Consider the following 20,694-nt stretch of genomic DNA (forward strand, 5'->3'; position numbering starts at 1 on the left):
TGTGCTACTATCTGCAGCCGGTCACACCCAGTGCGTTCAATAGCTGCCGGAAGGGCCTCCTCCACATTACGGACGAGACCCCCCGGCAAGCACACCGAGTGCACACTGGCATTCTTCCCCGACCTACCCGCTATTTTCCTGAGGGGCTCCATAATTGTAGAATTTTTCTAATACTCAGCTACATGCACTATGATGAGGAATATTGTTACCCTCAAATATAATTTGCATTAATAATATGTTATTTACTTTGTAAAGATGTTTAGACATTATTTATTCTGTTTTGTTTTAATGCTCATGTGTGAAGTTGATGTTTCAAAAGTTATTCTGATCTTTTATGTATGTACTTATGTCTTAATTCCTGTAACACTGATGTATATGTTATTTCGATTCTTTTGTAAAGCCTGTACTACAAATGTTATCTGTATTGTTATGTTCTTTAATGATGTATTTTGTACTTTTGTAATTGTATTCTTATGTTGTAAAATTGTAATTGACACCAGTTCATCATATTATTAACTTGTAAGATCCATTTCACTGCAACGTTTCTGTTGGTCATAGTATATGGACAATATGTGAGAAGTAGGGACTGTTAGTGTTTGCACGTGTGTTAATAATTCAGCAAGGGACTGGATAACAACATTGCTGGTTCGAAGGACAATTCCAAAAACTTTGTGAGTGCACCAGTGGTGGTTATGGACTTGCTATATTATCTGCAAGACTCTTCAATGGTGATTGTGCACCCGCACAGTCACAACAGATGGCTGCAAGCCATCTCTACAAGGACTACAGTGGGTCTGCATCTCTGATGTCCCACCAATATCATTATTTCTACAAGGACTGCAGTGGGTCTGCATCTCTGGTGGCCCACCAATACCATAATCTCTACCAGGACTACAGTGGGTCTGCTCTATGATGACCTACCTACCAATCTTCTTCAAAACGTCGAATGACTCTGCTGTGGGTTTGCTCCGTTGTGGCCCATTACCTGTCTGCATGTCAAGAGTCAGCACTGTCTTTCCATTGGAAGGACAAAGCTACTTCTTCAAGACGCATGGAAATCCACTACTTCCATGTGCATTTTCTTTTACTGCTCAGACTTTGAGAAAAACACTGCAATTTTACTCTAATGAACAAACTGGACTGTCTTTATGGACTGTAAGAAAATTTTAGCTTTTGACCAACATTGTATCAATACGTGTGTGCATTTGATTTCTTTCTTATTGTAATTATAAAAAATTTTATCAAATCATAATTGGCCACTGCCCAAAACAATTTGTAAAATTTTTTTGTAGGGAGCATGGGGAGTATGTAAGTAGGCTGTTTATGTTTTCTTATTGGCAACGTTACGTAGCGCTCTGTATGAAAATCACTGGCTGTGCTGTGTGCAGTCTGTGGCTAGTTTGCATTGTTGTCTGCCATTGTAGTGTTGGGCAGCGGTAGCTAGATGTGAACAGCGCGTAGCGTTGCGCAGTTGGAGGTGAGCCGCCAGCAGTGGTGGATGTGGGGAGAGAGATGGCGGAGTTTTGAAATTTGTAAGACTGGATGTCATGAACTGCTATATATATTATGACTATTAAGGTAAATACATTGTTTGTTCTCTATTAAAATCTTCCATTTGCTAACTATCCCTATCAGTAGTTAGTGTCTTCCGTAGTTTGAATCTTTTATTTAGCTGGCAGTTGTGGCGCTCGCTGTATTGCAGTAGTTCGAGTAATGAAGATTTTTGTGAGGTAAGTGATCTGTGAAAGGTATAGGTTAATGTCAGTCAGGGCCATTCTTTTCCAGGGATTTTTGAAAGTCAGATTGCGTTGCGCTAAAAATATTGTGTGTTAGTTTAAGGACAGTCATGTACAATTTTTCAAAGGGGACGTTTCATAGTTACTACGGCATAAACATACGAGCTAATTACTACAAACTACATACAGTACTTGTCATATGTTACTTACGGAAGAACACTGTATTCATTTACAAAACGTATTTCATACGGTGCATTAACGATGGAAAAATCACTACATGTATCCATGAGGTTCGCGGCAGCCTAATGACGGAAAACAACTCTTTTCGATTGACTTCTATAAGGCTCGTGCTGGACACCTTCACTTTTCCAGGTTCACAACTATGATATGACGAAGAGGCAACTGGGACAATATAACTCTCCCCGCGTGCATTCCGTCCCGTGCATTCTGTCCCGTGCCTCGCTGTAAACAAGTGTCGCGCGGTTGGCTATCTGTGATACTTCTTGAGGAATTCGCAGCACTCTTACACGGAGTTGTTTTCATGTGACAAGGCTTAAATGTATAATACCTTACTAACATACGGCGTTAGGGAAATTAGTTTGCCTACCTTATTATTACCATTCCTTATTGATTTATTTACCTTATTAACCCTTCTATCCCTATCAATTGAGATATGGAAAAATACAAACGAAAAGAATAAAGGTTTCTTAGAAACTCGAACACGAGTTTTCCGATTCCCAGCCAGTTTTCATTGCGCTATCGCCGCAGTCGGCGAAAAGCGTTTACCACGAGGGTACAGAAGCGGCAGTTGTAAGAGTTTCTTTCCTCGATTTCTGGAAAAGTTTGCGTTTGCGGACCCCATACCTGATGATGAAAAATGCTTTATTTACAATTATCCATAGATCCCTCCAATTTTGAGTCGATTGCTCGTCATAACCTTTAGGGATAATTTTCTCAAAATTGCGGGGGTGTCGACCCAAAATATCTTACATTCCTTCGTTTTAGGTTGTACACAAGCGACCTGCAAAATTTGAGCCGAATCGGTTGGCCGTGTCTGAGGCCTTCTCCTTGTCAGTTATGTGACTGGATTTGTGATTTCCTGTCAGAGAGGTCACAGTTAGTAGTAACTCACGGAAAGTCATCGAGTAAAACAAAAGTGTTTTCTGGCGTTCCCCAAGGTAGTGTTATAGGCCCTTGGCTGTTCCTTATCTATATGAACGATTTGGGAGACAATCTGAGCAGCCGTCTTCGGTTGTTTGCAGATGACGTTGTCGTTTATCGATTAATAAAGTCTTCAGAATATCAAAACAAACTGCAAAACGATTGAGAAAAGGTATCTGAATGGTGCGAAAAGTGGCAGTTGACCACAAATAACGAAAAGTGTGAGGTCAGCCACATGAGTGCTAAAAGGAACTCGTTAAACTTCGGTTACACGATAAATCAGTCTAATCTAAAACCCGTAAATTCAACTAAATATCTAGGTACTACAATTACGAACAACTTAAACTGGAAGGAACACACAGAAAATGTTGTGGGGAGGGCTAACTAAAGACTGCATTTTATTGGCAGGACACTTAGAAAATGTAAAAGACCTACTAAGGAGACTGCCTACACTAAGCTTGTCCGTCCTCTTTTAGAATAATGTTGCGCGGTGTGGGATCTTTACCAGATAGGACTAACGGAGTACATCGAAAACTTTCAAAGAAAGGCAGCACTTGTATTATCGCGAAATATGGGAGAGAGTGTAACAGAAATGGTACAGGATTTGGGCTGGAAATCGTTAAACGAAAGGCGTTTTTCGTTGCGACGGACTCTTCTCACGAAATTCCAATCACCTACTTCCTCCTCCGAATGTGAAAATATTTTGTTGACACCGACCTACGTAGGGAGGAACGATCACCACGATAAAATAAGGGAAATCAGAACTCGTATGGAAAGATATAGGTGTTCATTCTTTTCCCGCGCTATACGAGATTGGAATAATAGGGAATTGTGAAGGTGGTTCGATGAACCCTCTGCCAGGCACTCAAATGTGATTTGCATAGTATTCATGTAGATGTAGATGTAGACATACCATCAGACTTTCGGAAGAATACATCCAAGCAATTCCGAAGGTAAACAATGGCAAATAAGGGTGAGAACTACCACACAGCTACCTTAACAGCTTCTGCACCCAAGTTGATAACGAGAATAATGGAAAAGAAAATTAAGGACCTGTTAGATGACGATCAGTTTGGCTATAGGAAAGGAAAAAGCACCCGAGAGGCAGTTCTGGCTTTGCGGTTGATAATGTAAGGAAGACTGTAGAAAAATCAAGACATGCTCATAGAATTCATCGACTTAAAGAAAAGAGTTCGACAGTGTAAACTAGTGCAATGTGTTATAATTCTGAGAAAAATATGGGAAAGCTAAAGGGAAAGACGGGTAACACACAATATGTACAACAAACAAGAATGAAGTGCTCGGATTAAGAAGTATGTAAGACAGATATGTAGTCTTTCGCTACCACTGTTCAATCAACACATCGAAAAAGCAGTGACGGAAATAAGAGAAAGATTTAAGACTGGGTTTAAAATTCAGGGGGAAATGATATCAATGATAAAATTTTCTGATGACGTTGCTGTCCTCAGTGAATGAGAAGAAAAATAACAGGATCTGTTGGATGGCATGAACAGTCTAATGCAGGCTGTTCCAGCTCATCGGCTCCGTCGTGAGCCGCGGAGCGCTCCCTGCTCCAGGGAGCCATGTCGCTCGCTGTGACCATTCAAAGTGGGCCGGCACGCCGGCAGGTGGCACGGCAGGCTGAGGCAGGCGGCAAGGCGAGCGTTTTGATGTGCCACCTGCGTCTTACAAGATCGACAACCTCGTACTCTTAGCTGCTAAGACGTGGTGACGTGCTACACCAGGAAACACGATGTTCAGGAAATAAATAAAGAACAACTGTTTTACAAATTTATTGGGCCTCTTTAGCTTGACATTTTCTTTTCATTACAAGATCGGAAATATCTGGCGTCAAAGTGTTCACAGCGTTAATGCGGAGGATGGCCTTTATTGTTGCATCCTGAAGAAACGATCGTTCATTACTTTTTACTCTTTTCATTGCTGAGAAAAGCTGCTCACAACAATACGTAGATCCCAACATGCAGATGATCTGAGCGGCATCGTTGTGAAGCTTGGGAAATGTTTTTTGCTGTAATGAACGGTATCATCGTGACAAATCCAACGTGTTGTAGTACCTCTCTTTCAACAAAGTTGAATTTTGCAAATCAATCATCTCCAACTGAAGTGACGATGACAAGTCATCGGGGAAAACTGAAAAAGGAGTGCTGAACACTGTAAGTTCCATTTCCAAGCTAGTGAGGTCTCGGAATCGTGTTTCAAACGACGTGATGAGCTGCTTTAACTTTGCTTGGTAATCGCTGAAAGTAGTACCTTCAGGTAGTTTTAAAGAAGCAAGACGATTGAAGAACGTTAAATGTCCATTACTCATCTGCCTCTCAAATAAACGTAACTTTTCCATGAACGCTTTGATCTGGTCGTGCATGTCAACGATTAGCTGCCCTTTGCCCTGCAATGACAGATTTAAATTATTCAGATGCATAGTTATGTCAGCTAGGAACGCCAGGTCTGATATCCATTTTATATCTTTCAGACAACGCATTTCTTCCCCTTTCATTTCGAGAAGAAGGGATATTTCCTCACGAATGGCAAAGAAAACATCAAGAACTTTTCCCCGACTCAGCCAACGAACTGTACTGTGGTAAGGTATATCCCCATATTCCGCTTCCATATCTTTCAGGAATCCTTTGAATTGGCGATGATTCATACCGTGACGCCGCACAAAATTCACACATTTCACGACATCTTTCACTAGGCCACCTAGCTCTACTGTTTCAGCACACAGTGCCTCTTGGCGAACAAAACAATGAAGAGTCAAAATGTCTTTCCCGAATTCGTCCCGGAGTTTATTTTTCAAACGAGAAGCAAAACCTTGGTGACGCCCGATCATTTGTGGTGCAGCGTCTGTCGCTACAGAATGGAGCTTATCCCACGGGAAATCCATATTGTCCACTGATTCACAAACAGCTTCAAAAATGTCACGTCCTGTTGCGATGTAATCGAGTGGTACCACATCCAAGAGTTCTTTAGTTACTTGCAGCTCCATGTCGACACCACTCACAAAGACTGCCAGCTGAGCACAGTCCGATATGTCGGTGCTTTCGCCAAGCGCTAGCTAAAATGCAACAAAGCTCTCCGCTTTTTCCCTGAGCTGTCTCTCTTAAAACCGCTGCCATATTCAGGATTTGACGAGACATTGTTTGCTTCGACAGGCAAACTCAGGCAAACCCCTTCAATTACCTGCACCTCCCTTGGAAACAAACATTCTGCAACTGCTACCATGCACGATTTTACGAGTGGTCCCACCGAAAACGGCTTGTCACTGGTCGCAAAGACGTGAGCGATCCTGTAGTTTGCTCGAATTGCAGGTTCAGTAGTGTTTTCTCCGCTCTCATTCACCTGAAAATTATAAACGCATTACAGAACACGAAATATGTTGCATGTTTCGATACCATCCGTATTACGCCTCCTGGTATGTCGTTCTTAAGCCTGGCTACCAATTCTCTGCGTGCAACGCCTTCTACCTGATCGTAGTGCGCTGCATGAAGACGTGTATAATGTCGGTGTATATTTTACCTCCTTGCAGAATTAAATACTTTATGACATACAAGACACTGCGGACGACCATCCCTCTCAGTGAATAGAAAGGTATCCTCCAATAGAGGTACAGGGCTCCCGCGGCTAGTCATAGCTGTCATTGAACACGGATTATTGCGTGAGTTGTGCTGCGTGCTGCCAGGGGGCAGTGAGTTCGCTTTCCCCCTCCACGCGGGCTCCGAGCTGCTGCAGTGAGCGCTCCGGAGCGCTCCGGCTCCCTGGAGCTCGGTTGGAACAGCCTGGTCTAATGAGTACAGAATATCAGTTGACATCAAATGGGAAAAATACAGTGTTAATGCGATGTAGCAGAAATGAGAAAAGGGCACTCCAGGCGAAGTCTGCTAGTACTGAACGTAGACCTTAATTTGAGGAAGAAATTTTAGAGAATTTACGTTGCGAGCCCAGCTTTATATAATGTTGAATCATGATCAATGGGACAACCGGAATAGAAGATAATCGAAGGGTTTGAGATGGAGTGTTATAGTAAAATCTTCAAAATTAGGTTGACTGATAAGACATGGAATGAGGAGAATCGGCGAAGAAAAACACTGACAAGAAGAAGGGATATGGTGACTGGACATGTGTTACGACATCAGGGAATAACCTCTATGGTATTAGAGGGAGCTGCAGAAGGTAAAAAGTGTGGGGAAGTCAGAGACTTGAATCCATCAATGAAATAATTGAGGATGAAGTGCGTAATTGCTACGCTGAAACGAAGTGGTATTTGCCGACTAATAACTGTAGCTATTAGTACTATGTTTTTAGTTTGGTTGGTACATCATAGTACATGTGGCAAGAGCAAGCCATTATTGCTTAAAGTTTTAAACATGGCTGCGTGGTCAGCGACCGTTTACAAAGTAAAATTAAAGCAATGACAGCCCTCAGTCGCAAAAATTAAGTCTTTTGGCCTGGTTTCGGCACTACTATGAATGCCTTCATCAGAAGTAAAACAATCAAACTGATATGTCACACATAAAATAAATATCAAGCAATAAAGCTTTAGTCACAAAATTTTAAAAAAGAATACATGGAAGGCAAGGCACTGTCTGTTGCTACCTATGGCTTGACATATGTCAGCAGGCCATAGTGGCTTGCCTTACACGTATTCTTTTTTAACATTTTGTGACTAAAGCTTTATTGCTTGATATTTATTTTATACCTGATTCTCCAGTTTGAATGCTTTACTTCTGATGAAGGCGCTCATAGTAGTACTGGAATCAGGTCAAAAGACTTAATTTTTTGCGACCGAGGGTGTTATTTCTTTAATTTTCCATTAATGCTTATTTTCCCCTGGGCAGTGGGTCAGATGTTGAGGTGTGGCGCATGTATGTAAAACGATTAGTCTATAATGAATGGCCTAGTCCACTTAGTGATGCAGTTAACGAATTTGCAGCAAACATTGGGTCGTAAATTTTGTGAGATGTTTTTTGCAAGATTATTTGATGCAGTGCAGAAACAGCCAACACAGCGATGTGTGTATGTGTGTGCATAAGTAATTATCACATATAGAAATATCTGCATTTATACCCAATACACCATATATAAAACCTGTAATAATTACTAGCCTGCAAATGACGTGAATACTGATGTATCTACATCTACATCCATACTCCAAAAGCCAACCTGACGGTGTGTGGCGGAGGGTACTTTGAATACCTCTATCGATTCTCCCGTCTATTCCAGTCTCATATTGTTCGTGGAAAGAAAGATTGTCGGTATTCCACTGTGTGGGCTCTAAAATGTACACTGTTCTCAGTAACCAATAGAAATATCTGCGCTTTTAAGTATTACCCCCTGTACGTATATCTTTCAGGTATCAGGAAAGTCGTCTGTATGCCTTTGTAACGATTCGAATTTAATATGACTGTGTTTCTGTGATTATTCTCGAAAGAATGGCATCTAATAGTCCCGGATGCCGAAATACCACACCATACTATGACCCTTTCACCTTTTCATAGTATTCCTGTCGATTCTCGTTACTTCAGTATTGCAACGTTTGCTTGTTAATATGGCTTGTCAATCAAAGAGTGCCTCCTACAACATAATCGGATTGGGTAGAATGTCCCTAATCTCTGCGAGTTAGGCCGACAAGGTCTGTACTGAATTGTTCCCCGGGATGCATAGTCGCGGTCAGGTAACTTACGGATCACGATGATTCGGTAAATCACTGTGGAGACAGTGTTGTATGCCGCTGTCTGACAAGCATAAAAGTGGAGCATGTTTGTTTACTGAACGTTTAGGACTCCTGTCAATAGCACTCCGTACCATCTGTCAATGTTTCGGTGGCGTCCGCACCGTCGTAGTCGGCTTTATTCGTGGTTCTTGCAAACTGATCAACCCACCTCCGAATTGTGTGTCGTTCTGGTACTATCCCATGTCTGCCAGTGTTGAGCTGCTGTCGAAACTTGCGCTGCATAGCTGCCACACTGTCACCATTTTTCACTTTTGAAATCCCCCCCCCCCTCTCTCTCTCTCTCTCTCTCCTCTCTCTCTCTCTTTCAGTCACAGAAGCACGATGCGCCGAGGTCAAACGGTACATTAAACTAAAATGGTATCCTCCCTGCTACACTCCATTTGGTTTCGGTCTCTCTGTATGGCAGCACGAGCTACCAACCGCACCTTTACAGTCTCCTAGTGGAGAGGACAGGCAGGTATACGAGAAGGGTAAGGAGAAAATGAAAGTCAGATGCTCGACGAGAGGACAGGTTCTGTAGGTATTTGCTTTTGCATGTTCAGTGACCAACAGCACGTTGACATTTAAATGTTGGCAAATGGAGCGTCCGCACTCGACTTCCCTTCATGAGCAGGTGTACGCCTTCTAGGACAGTTGTGCATGTTGTACCTAATTTATCTGGTGGCACAGCAAGCCGTGATTTTGCAACCTGGTCGTATGGCCTTCTGTGAGTTTCATCTTTACGAAGAAATAGGGTTTATTTCTCTAGATTCCCATAAAGGAAGAATATTTTATTTTTAAATTCCCTAAGAATCAGGTTATTCCGTTCGCTCTAGAATAAATCATAGCCAACGTTTATGAAGAAACAAGTTTTAAGAAGAAAAAAACGAGGCTTTAGTTAATTTTCAAGCAGAAGAATTCAGTTATTTAACGAAAAAAGTGCAGTACACTTCCTTGCGAGTGGTCAGTGGTACAGATCGGGAACGAATCCGTGCCGTGAACTAGAGATCGTTGATCTGGTATACCAGCCAGAGTGAGTGTTGCTTATACGCGGTTTTCCACGCTCGTTTAGCCAAATCCCTGGCTGATCCCCAATCTCCGCATCAGAAAGTGCGATACAAAAAGTTAAACTATGCTAAACGCATAACTAATTTTACACAATTCACTTACAGATGACGCACACAACTTCGCTGCCTTAGATTAACTGACGGTTGCGACCACAAGATAGAAGTAAAATAAATTTGCCGAATCGTGAAGATAACGGACCTCGTACGACTGGTTAAAAGGAGACAGCAAGGCGTCGTTGCTCTTCGTATTTCTGCAGCCTACACCTACACTTTGCAAAAGGCTATCATTTGCATGGTAAGGAGTGCATCCCTTTGTACCATGTTTCAGGATTTCATCACGTTCCATTCACGCGAGAAGAACGGTAGTTTAAATGTCTGTATGCCTGCTCTGTAATTAATCTCATCTTATATTCGCAGACCCTATACGAGCGATAAGTGGGGAGTTGTAGCATATTACCAGATTCCTCACTTAACGCAGGTCTTTTAACTTTATAAGGAGGCTTGTGTGGGAGGGTTACTATCTATCTTCATGCGTCCTCCAGTTCAGGTTTTTCACCATCTCCGTGACACTCTCCACTGTAGCATACGAACCGTTGGCCATTTGCGTTGTACTTCTTTGTATGCGTTCAATTTCTGCTTTAACATACAGTAATAAATAAACACTTTTATAAATATGGAATTAAATGGTCCTCAAACCTAAGGGAGTCAAAGTCGAGGCAGCAGAATGAATGTTTTGACACCACATGGCAAAGTCGAGAAGAAAACCTTATGTACCAGTGAGTGTAAATGTTCAAATGTGTGTGAAATATTATGGGACTTAACTGCTAAGGTCATCAGTCCCTAAGCTTACACAATACTTAACCTAAATTATCCTAAGGACAAACACACACACCCATGCCCGAGGGAGTACTCGAACCTTCGCCGGGACCAGCCCCACGGTCCATGACTGCAGCGCTGTAGACCGCTCGGCTAAGCCCGCGCGGCCAGTGAGTGTAAAAATGGATAATAATGACGATATGACAGTGACGATTATTTTCTTTTCACACCCTAAGACAAAGAAAACAGACGCACCATGAAGGAATTATCCGAATGGGACGGAAATCGGTAGATGTGATGCACATGACAAACAAATTATTACAATTTCAGAAAAAATGGTTGATTTATTCAAGAGAAAGAGTCACAAATTGAGCAAGTCAATAACGCGTTGGTCCACTTTTGGCAGTTATGCAAGCAGTTATTCGGCTTGGCATTGATTGATAGTGTTATTGTATGTCCTCTTGAAGGATATAGTACCAAATTTTGTCCAACTGGCGCGTTAGACGTCAAAATCCTGAGCTGGTTGGAGAGCCTCTCCATAATAATCCAAATATTCTCAGTTTAGGAGAGATCTGGAGGCTCGACTGGCCAAAATAGGCTCTTGCAAACACGAAGACGACCAGTAAAATCTCTCGCCGGGTGCGGCCGGGCATTACCTTGCTGAAAAAGATCAGAACGGATTAAGGGCAACAAAACGGTACGTAGAATATCGTCAAGGGACCGCAGTGCTGTAGGGATGCCACGGATGGCAGCTGCTACGAAATCGCCGCAGCTCAGTTCAAAGCGTGACTCATCAGTGAAGCCCCTTTCTGTGAGGCACCTAATAATGGTCCTTTCGTCAATGAAGCACTTGGGATGGTGATGATGAATGCAAGGCTCTGAGTGTCTCTTTGACGGTTGTCCAGTACTCAGGTTCCGTCGTCTTTCTAGGTCAACCGCTTCCTTCTTTATACTGTGTTCGGTCACGGTTCACCCATTCCTGCCAACATCGGAGAATAGTGGCATCGCTTCCTATTCAAAATGACTATCGTTTCGCCGATTACTCCAGCTGGCTTCTTTGAGACCAACTACACGTGCCCTCTAAAATGCTATCTGCATATATTGTTCACGCACCGTCTTAGAGGTTTCTGTCCAACTGTATCCGAGAAATGAAATTCGAAAGGACTTTATGCCCTGCTATCGGTGTGGTCCCTGTTAACTAGCCTTGCCAACTGCGTGGTGAAACTGCGCTGCAGCGTTACACAATCATCGATCGGCCGCCAAAGTTCACAGTTCTGCCTTTTTGTGTCATACCTGTATAATAACTATTTGTGTTCAATTTGCCTAACTCCTTCGTGGTGCTGCTTTCTGTTCTACTTTTGTGCTGTTGTGGTCTTCAGTCCTGAGACTGGTTTGATGCAGCTCTCCATGCTACTCTATCCTGTGCAAGCTTCTACATCTCCCAGTATTTACTGCAACCTACATCCTTCTGAATCTGCTTACTGTATTCATGTCTTGGTCTCCCCTACGATTTTTACCCTCCACGTTGACCTCCAATGCTAAATTTGTGAACCCTTGATGCCTCAGAACATGTCCTACTAACCGGTACCTTCTTCTTGTCAAGTTGTGCCACAAACTCCTCTTCTCCACAATTCTATTCAATACCTCCTCATTAGCTATGTGATCTACCCATCTAATCTTCAGCATTCTTCTGTAGCACTACAATTCGAAAGCTTCTATTCTCTTCTTGTCCAAACTATTTATCGTCCATGTTTCACTTCCATACATGGCTACACTCCAAACAAATACTTTCAGAAACGACTTCCTGACTCTTAAATCTATACTCGATGTTAACAAATTTCTCTTCTTCAGAAACGCTTTCCTTGCCATTGCCAGTCTACATTTTATACCCTCTCTACTTCGACCATCATCAGTTATTTTGCTCCCCAAATAGCAAAACTCCTTTACTACTTTAAGTGTCTCATTTCCTAATCTAATTCCCTCAGCATCACTCGACTTAATTCGACCACATTCCATTATCCTCATTTTGCCTTTGTTGATGTTCATCTTATACCCTCCTTTCAAGACACTGTCCATTCCGTTCAACTGCTCTTCCAAGTCCTTTGCTGTCACTGGCAGAATTACAATGTCATCGGCGAACCTCAAAGTTTTTATCTTCTCCATGGACTTTAATACCTACTCCGAATTTTTCTTTTGTTTCCTTTACTGCTTGCTCAATATACAGATTGAATAACATCAGGGAGAGGCTACAACCCTGTCTCACTCCCTTCCCAACTACTGCTTCCCTTTCATGCCCCTCGACTCTTATAACTACCATGTGGTTTCTGTACAAATTGTAAATTTTCGCTCCCTGTATTTTACCCCTGCCAACTTTAGAATGTGACCAACTTGCCTAACTTCTTCGTGGTGCTGTTTTATTTTGTACTTTTGTGCTAGAGTGTGTTATTTACTTGATTTTAAAGGCTCCCGTAGTTGACCAGTAACGTTGAAACTGTATGTTCTCAGGCTTTATTAAGGGCATTACATTGTATTTAGAGGTATTTACAGATAGGCCTTATCTCGCCTTCCGTATACGCCTCCCGTCCCCCACGCGGATCCTCTATGACCTCATTTCTTCCCCCCATCTGCTCCTGTTCCTCGAACATATCCGCATACTCTACACCTCCCACCGCCTCGATCCCCCTGACCCCCTAGTTGCTCCTCTCCTCTCCCATCCCCGCTCCCTGCCACGTCTTCACTGTTGTGTCCCCCCTACCCTCCATCTCTACACCCTTCATCTCCTTTCCCACGGTGGCTTCCCTCAACTCCCCCTCCCGGATGATGCCCTCTCTCCCCTTCCATTTATCCCTCCTATCAACTCTGATCCTCACCCCCTCCTTTCCTCCATCCTTTTCTTAGGCTCCCTCTCCACCCCCCCTCCATTCTCTTTTTTCCCCACCTACCCTCTCTCTGCCCCCCCTTCTCTCCCCCAAGTCCTTTTGCATTTCCCTCCTCTGCCTTTTCCCTTTCCCTCTCGCGTCTGCCCTGCCCCTCCCCCCCTTATGAGTCCTCTCCATCCTTTGGTTCCCCTCCTCCTTTCGTTTTTCCTCTCCTCCCTCCTTGTTTTCCCCCTCATTTGTCCAGGTCCACCCCCCACCCCCTCCCATCTGCCCTGTGTCCTCTTTGTGCCGACATTTTAGTGCAGTGATTACAGTGAGTGTCCAGTGTTGTGTGTCTTTTCTGAAGTGTTGCGAACGGCCATCATACTGTCGCTGGGTGTGATTTTATATCTATTGCGAACAGTAACCAGACTGTCGCCATGTTTTTTTTTAATTGTCTGCCTACTATGTTACCTGTCTGCATCCTGTGTATTTTTATTCGCTTTGCCAACCCTTTACTTTATGTTTTAACTTTCCCCAATTTTCCGCCGTTTTACAATTTAAGTCCCCATTTTATTGCCTGCTTTTATTGTTTCTTAACTTCTCCTTATATTTTAAAAAGTCTGTAGGCTGCAGAGCAGCGTAATAAGCTGCTGCCAGCACGCCCCTTCGGGGGGAATCGAAATACAATAAAGAAAAAAGAAAACAGGCCTTACATGCGGAGAAGCCGCAGCGTGTCCCAGGCGTAACTTGGACGTGGTTCCACTTGTACGAGTGTTGGACAGAGCAGAGACTCACCTGCAAACCAGGTCCTCCGCGGCCTGCTGTATGGGCGCCACGTAGAGCCGTGCCGTCCTGGGCTGTAGCATCGGCTGCTGCACCCTGCTGCGAAATGCCTGCCAGTCCTCGCCGTGCCTGCAACACCACAAAAGGCCATGGCCATGGCTTTGATAGTTATCAAACTCTGGGATGATCATCACATAACGTGAATTAAATCATTAAACTTTCGTTACATTTCGAACTAATGTCCTTCGTCTACATCTGTATGAGATGTGTCCCTCACGAACACGAATGTCATCTTGAGAACTAACTTGCAAGGCCTGTATAACGTGCTGTGTAACATCATGAAGACTGCTGGATGGAGACTGGTGTGAAAGTAACAGGATGGGGAGGGCGTGGGTGTCATGGTAGTCATGGCTTAGCCTCCCCACTCCAAAACAGACAAAAGTGCTGTACTAAACACGGATTCAAAGAAAATACTAAGTTTGTATTAAAACCTGCAGTCCAGCCAGCACAACGACTATGCATCTGGAGGTAACGAGACTGGGATACAACGGTGGAGCAGCTCCTACAAGCCATACATTTCTGCAGTCAGTACTGGGCGACGGTTGAGGTGGTGTAGAGACCAACGCCACTGGACAGTGTATGACTGGAAGCGAGTGATTTGGTGTGATGAATCATGCACTGCCCTTTGGCAATCCGTCGGAATGGTTTGGGTTTCGCGAATGAGTTAGGTTCGGCGAATGTCTTGGAGAACAATGCCTGCTGTCACGTATAATGCCAACAGTGAAATACGGGGGGGGGGGGGGGGAATAACGACATGGGGGCGTTTTTCGTGGTGAAATAGATGCGGAAGCATGTGGATACATTTTACGGCAGTGTGCACTGCCTACAGTAGAGATATACCCTGTAATTCCAAGATAGCTGCTATACGTATCTGCATAATGACCCGGTCATCAGGCAGCATTTGTGAGGAAATGGCTTGGGGACTATAACATTCTTGAAAAGGACTGGTCTGCCCGAAGTCAAGACCTGAACACAATGGATGAGCTAGAACACGATTTCGATCCAGACTCCAGCGTCTATCAATGCTAACTCTTCTGTTTCCAGCTCCTTAGAATGGCCTACTGCCCCTAAAAGACGAAAGAATCAGCACATATCAACAGTAAAAGGATGCAGAAGGCAATGGAAACCACTGCATTAAAAACAGATAATGTGTATCTAAAGGACATGTGGCCTGTATTGAAAAAGTGTCATGTGACCTCTCTATTAGCAAAAAATTCCGCGTTAGTCACCCATTCGGTTCTCGGGGAGGTGACTGCCAAGGGGGAGGTGACCATAAGAAAAAGACTAAATAACTAAGAAAAGGGCAATGTTCTACAAATCAGTGCGTGAAATGTCAGTAGAAATTTGAGCCTGATAAGGAAAATCGAAAATCTGAAAAGGAAATGTTAAGGATATGGTGGGGGCCAGTGAAGTGAAACCGAAAGAAGACAAGCATTTCTGGTCAGACGAGTATTGGGTAATATCAGTATCAATAAAAAATGGTGTAACGAGAGTAGGATTCGTTGTGAATAGAAAGTAGGGTAGAGAGTGATTGCTGTGAATTGGTCGTTGATAAGCCTGTTCCCATCAGAACCGACAATAAACCAACACCGACAACGATAGTTCAGGTAAAAAATGGTTCAAATGGCTCTGAGCACTATGGGACTTAACATCTGAGGTCATCAGTCCCCTAGAACTTAGAACTACTTAAACCTAACTAGCCTAAGGACATCACACACATCCATGCCCGACGCAGGATTCGAACCTGCGACCGCAGCAGTCGCGCGGTTCCGGACTGCAGCGCCTAAACCGCGTGGCCACCGCGGTCGGCGATAGTTCAGGTATACATGCCGTCGTCGCAAGAGGAAGATGAAGAGATATAGAAAGTTTACGAGGCTTTTTTTTTCTCTCTCTCTCTCATCAGTCTACTGACTGGTTTCATGTGGCCCGCCACGAATTCCTTTCCTGTGCTAACCTCTTCATCTCAGAGTAGCACTTGCAACCTACGTCCTCAATCATTTGCTTGACGTATTCCAATCTCTGTCTTCCTCTACAGTTTTTTTGCCCTCTACAGCTCCCTCTAGTACCATGGAAGTCATTCCCTCATGTCTTAGCAGATGTCCTATCATCCTGTCCCTTCTCCTTATCAGTGTTTTCCACATATTCCTTTCCTCTCCGATTCTGCGTAGAACCTCCTCATTCCTTACCTTATCAGTCCACCTAATTTTCAACATTCGTCTATAGCACCACATCTCAAATGCTTCGATTCTCTTCTGTTCCGGTTTTCCCACAGTCCATGTTTCACTACCATACAATGCTGTATTCCAGACGTACATCCTCAGAAATTTCTTCCTCAAATTAAGGCCGGTATTTGATATTAGTAGACTTCTCTTGGCCAGAAATGCCTTTTTTGCCATAGCGAGTCTGCTTTTGATGTCCTCCTTGCTCCGTCCGTCACTGGTTATTTTACTGCCTAGGTAGCAGAATACTTTGACTTCATTGACTTCGTGACCATCAATCCTGATGTTAAGTTTCTCGCTGTTCTCATTTCTACTACTTCTCATTACCTTCGTCTTTCTGCGATTTACTCTCAAACCATACTGTGTACTCATTAGACTGTTCATTCCGTTCAGCAGATCATTTAATTCTTCTTCACTTTCACTCAGGATAGCGACTTAATCAGCGAATCGTATCATTGATATCCTTTCACCTTGTATTTTAATTCCACTCCTGAACCTTCCTTTTATTTCCATCATTGCTTCCTCGATGTACAGATTGAAGAGTAGGAGCGAAAGGCTACAGCCTTGTCTTACACCCTTCTTAATACGAGCACTTCGTTCTTGATCGTCCACTCTTATTGTTCCCTCTTGGTTGTTGTACATATTGTATATGACCCGTCTCTCCCTATAGCTTACCCCTACTTTTTTCAGAATCTCGAACAGCTTGCACCATTTTATATTGTCGAACGCTTTTTCCAGGTCGACAAATCCTATGAAAGTGTCTTGATTTTTCTTTAGCCTTGCTTCCATTATTAGCCGTAACGTCAGAATTGCCTCTCTCGTCCCTTTACTTTTCCTAAAGCCAAACCGATCGTCACCTAGCGCATTCTCCATTTTCTTTTCCATTCTTCTGTATATTATTCTTGTAAGCAGCTTCGATGCATGAGCTGTTAAGCTGATTGTGCGATAATTCTCGCACTTGTCAGCTCTTGCCGTCTTCGGAATTGTGTGGATGATGCTTTTCCGAAAGTCAGATGGTATATGTTGTGAATGGGCAGGAGCCAATTCACGGAGTTTGGAGGAAGCCGAAAGGCACGCGATTAAGCTCACGCAGGCTGGCGTGAGGTCTGGAACAGGTCAGAGAAATAAGACTAGCAAAACAAGAGTAAGTGGTAGAATACTTAACTTTAATCCACAATTGTAGAACATCGCTCTTGTTACTGTACAGGCTTCACAATATTAACTATCAAATGCTATAGCGCCTTGCTAGGTCGTAGCAAATGACGTAGCTGAAGGCTATGCTAACTATCGTCTCGGTAAATGAGAGCGTATTTGTCAATGTAGCATCGCTAGCAAAGTCGGCTGTCCAACTGGGGCGAGAGCTAGGACGTCTCTCTAGACCTGCCGTGTGGCGGCGCTCGGTCTGCAATCACTGACAGTGGTGACACGCGGGTATACGTATACTAACGGACCGCGGCCGATTTAAACGCTACCACCTAGCAAGTGTGGTGTCTGGCGGTGACACCACAGTATACATTCTACACACCAAAGTGAATAGTCGTTTTGTTGCCACTTCCCCCAATGATTTTAGAAATTCTGATGGAATGTTATCTACCCCTTCTGCCTTATTTGACCGTAAGTCCTCCAAAGCTCTTTTAAATTCCAATTCTAATACTGAATCCCCTATCTCTTCTAAATCGTCTCGTGTTTCTTCTTCTATCACATCAGACAAATCTTCACCCTCATAGAGGCTTTCAATGTATTCTTCCACCTATCTGCTCTCTCCTCTGCATTTAACAGTGGAAGTCCCGTTGCACTCTTAATGTTACCACCGTTGCTTTTAATGTCACCAAAGGTTGTTTTGACTTTCCTGTATGCTGAGTCTGTCCTTCCGACAATCATATCTTTGTCGATGTCTTCACATTTTTCCTGCAGCCATTTCGTCTTAGCTTCCCTGCACTTCCTATTTATTTCATTCCTCAGCGACTTGTATTTCTGTATTCCTGATTTTCCCGGAACATGTTTGTACTTCCTCCTTTCATCAATCAACTGAAGTATTTCTTCTGTTACCCATGGTTTCTTCGAAGCTACCTTCTTTGTACCTATGTTTTCCTTCCCAACTTCTGTGATGGCCCTTTTTAGAGATGTCCATTCCTCTTCAACTGTACTGCCTACTGCGCTATTCCTTATTGCTGTATCTATAGCGTTAGAGAACTTCAAACGTATCTCGTCATTTCTTAGTACTTCCGTATCCCACTTCTTTGCGTATTGATTCTTCCTGACTAATGTCTTGAACTTCAGCCTACTCTTCATCACTACAATATTGTGATCTGAGTCTACATCTGCTCCTGGGTACGCCTTACAATCCAGTATCTGATTTCGGAATCTCTGTCTGACCGTGATGTAATCTAATTGAAATCTTCCCGTATCTCCCGGCCTTTTCCAAGTATACCTCCTCCTCTTGTGATTCTTGAACAGGGTATTCGCTATTACTAGCTGGAACTTGTTACAGAACTCAATTAGTCTTTCTCCTCTTTCATTCCTTGTCCCAAGCCCATATTCTCCTGTAACCTTTTCTTCTACTCCTTCCCCTACAACTGCATTCCAGTCGCCCATGACTATTAGATTTTCGTCCCCCTTTACATACTGCATTACCCTTTCAATATCCTCATACACTTTCTCTATCTGTTCATCTTCAGCTTGCGACGTCGGCATGTATACCTGAACTATCGTTGTCGGTGTTGGTCTGCTGTCGATTCTGATTAGAACAACCCGGTCACTCAACTGTTCACAGTAACACACCCTCTGCCCTACCTTCCTATTCATAACGAATCCTACACCTGTTATACCATTTTCTGCTGCTGTTGATATTACCCTATACTCATCTGACCAGAAATCCTTGTCTTCCTTCCACTTCACTTCACTGACCCCTACCATATCTAGATTGAGCCTTTGCATTTCCCTTTTCAGATTTTCTAGTTTCCCTACCACGTTCAAGCTTCTGAAATTCCACGCCCCGACTCGTAGAACCTTATCCTTTCGTTGATTATTCAATCTTTTTCTCAATCTCCCCCTTGGCAGTCCCCTCCCGGAGATCCGAATGGGGGACTATTCCGGAATCCTTTTGCCAATGGAGAGATCATCATGACACTTCTTCAAATACAGGCCACATGTCCTGTGGGTACACGTTACGAGGCTATTGAACGGGTAATTCAATTACTAAAGGGAGATGAAAATCTAATAGCCATGGGGGACTGGAATGTGGTTGTAGGGGAAGGAGCAGAAGAAAGGGTTACTGGGAGAATATGGGCTTGGTAGTGGGAATGTAGGAATGATAGAGGAGAAAGACTAAATGAATTCTGCCACAAGTTCCAGATGGTAATAGCGAATGCTGTTTCAAGAATCGCAAGCGGATGAGTTATACTTGGAAAACGCCGATAGATGCAGGAAGATTTCAGTTGTATTACGTCACGGTCAGGCAGAGATTCCGAAATCAGATATTGGATTGTAAGGCGTACCCACGGTCACATATAGATTCGGATCACAGTTTGGTAACGATGAAAATAGGATGAAGCTTAAGGGAAGAAAGAATCAGTGTGCAAAGAATAGGCATTCGGAAGTGTAAGGAATGAAGAGCAGCGCTTGAAGTTCTCTGAGGCTACAGATATGGCCATAATTAACAGTTCAGTAGGCAGTTCAGCTGAAAAGGGCAATCACAGGAGAGAAAAACATAGGTATAAGGATGGTAACTGCGAAGAAGCCATGGATAACAGACGAAATTCTTCAGTTGATCGACGGAAAATCAAATACGAAAATGTTGAGGAAACTGAGGAATACAGAAACACAAGTCACTTACGAATGAACCAAATACTAAGCGCTGGAATGCTAAGGCGATATGCTAAAGCTACATGTTTACATAAAAAATGCAAAGAAATCGCAAAAGAAATGTTTGTTGGATAGACTGTCTGAGCTTATAGAAAAGACAAAGCAATACTTCATTGAAATTTAAAAAACAAGGGCAGTAATATTAAGAGTTAATTTAAGTTCCATTGTTAAGTGCAGAGGAGGATGTGGATATGTGAAAAGGGTACATTGGTTGCCTCTTTGAGGGGGAGTACTTACCTGACGACGTGACAGAAGAAGACACAGAAGTCGATAGGGAAGAGATAGGCGTTCCAGTATTAGAATCAGAATTTAGAAGAGCTTTGGAATACTTAAAATCAAATAAGGCAAAAGGGATATATAACATTCCATCGGAATTTACAAAAACGTTGGGGGAAGTAG

General features: G+C 43.2%; 1 protein-coding gene across 1 annotated transcript in view; it reads right to left on the bottom strand.

Annotated features, from left to right (window-relative positions):
• LOC126094785 (probable cytochrome P450 301a1, mitochondrial) overlaps positions 1 to 20,694 on the bottom strand; it is a 182,666-nt gene that overhangs the window by 117,753 nt on the left and 44,219 nt on the right. Inside the window, exon 3 of the mRNA XM_049909347.1 lies at positions 14,165 to 14,281. Coding sequence (XP_049765304.1) covers positions 14,165 to 14,281 — 117 coding nt within the window. The remainder of the gene's footprint in view (positions 1 to 14,164; positions 14,282 to 20,694) is intronic.

Source organism: Schistocerca cancellata, chromosome 8 (genome assembly GCF_023864275.1).
Source record: "Schistocerca cancellata isolate TAMUIC-IGC-003103 chromosome 8, iqSchCanc2.1, whole genome shotgun sequence".
NCBI lineage: Eukaryota > Metazoa > Arthropoda > Insecta > Orthoptera > Acrididae > Schistocerca > Schistocerca cancellata.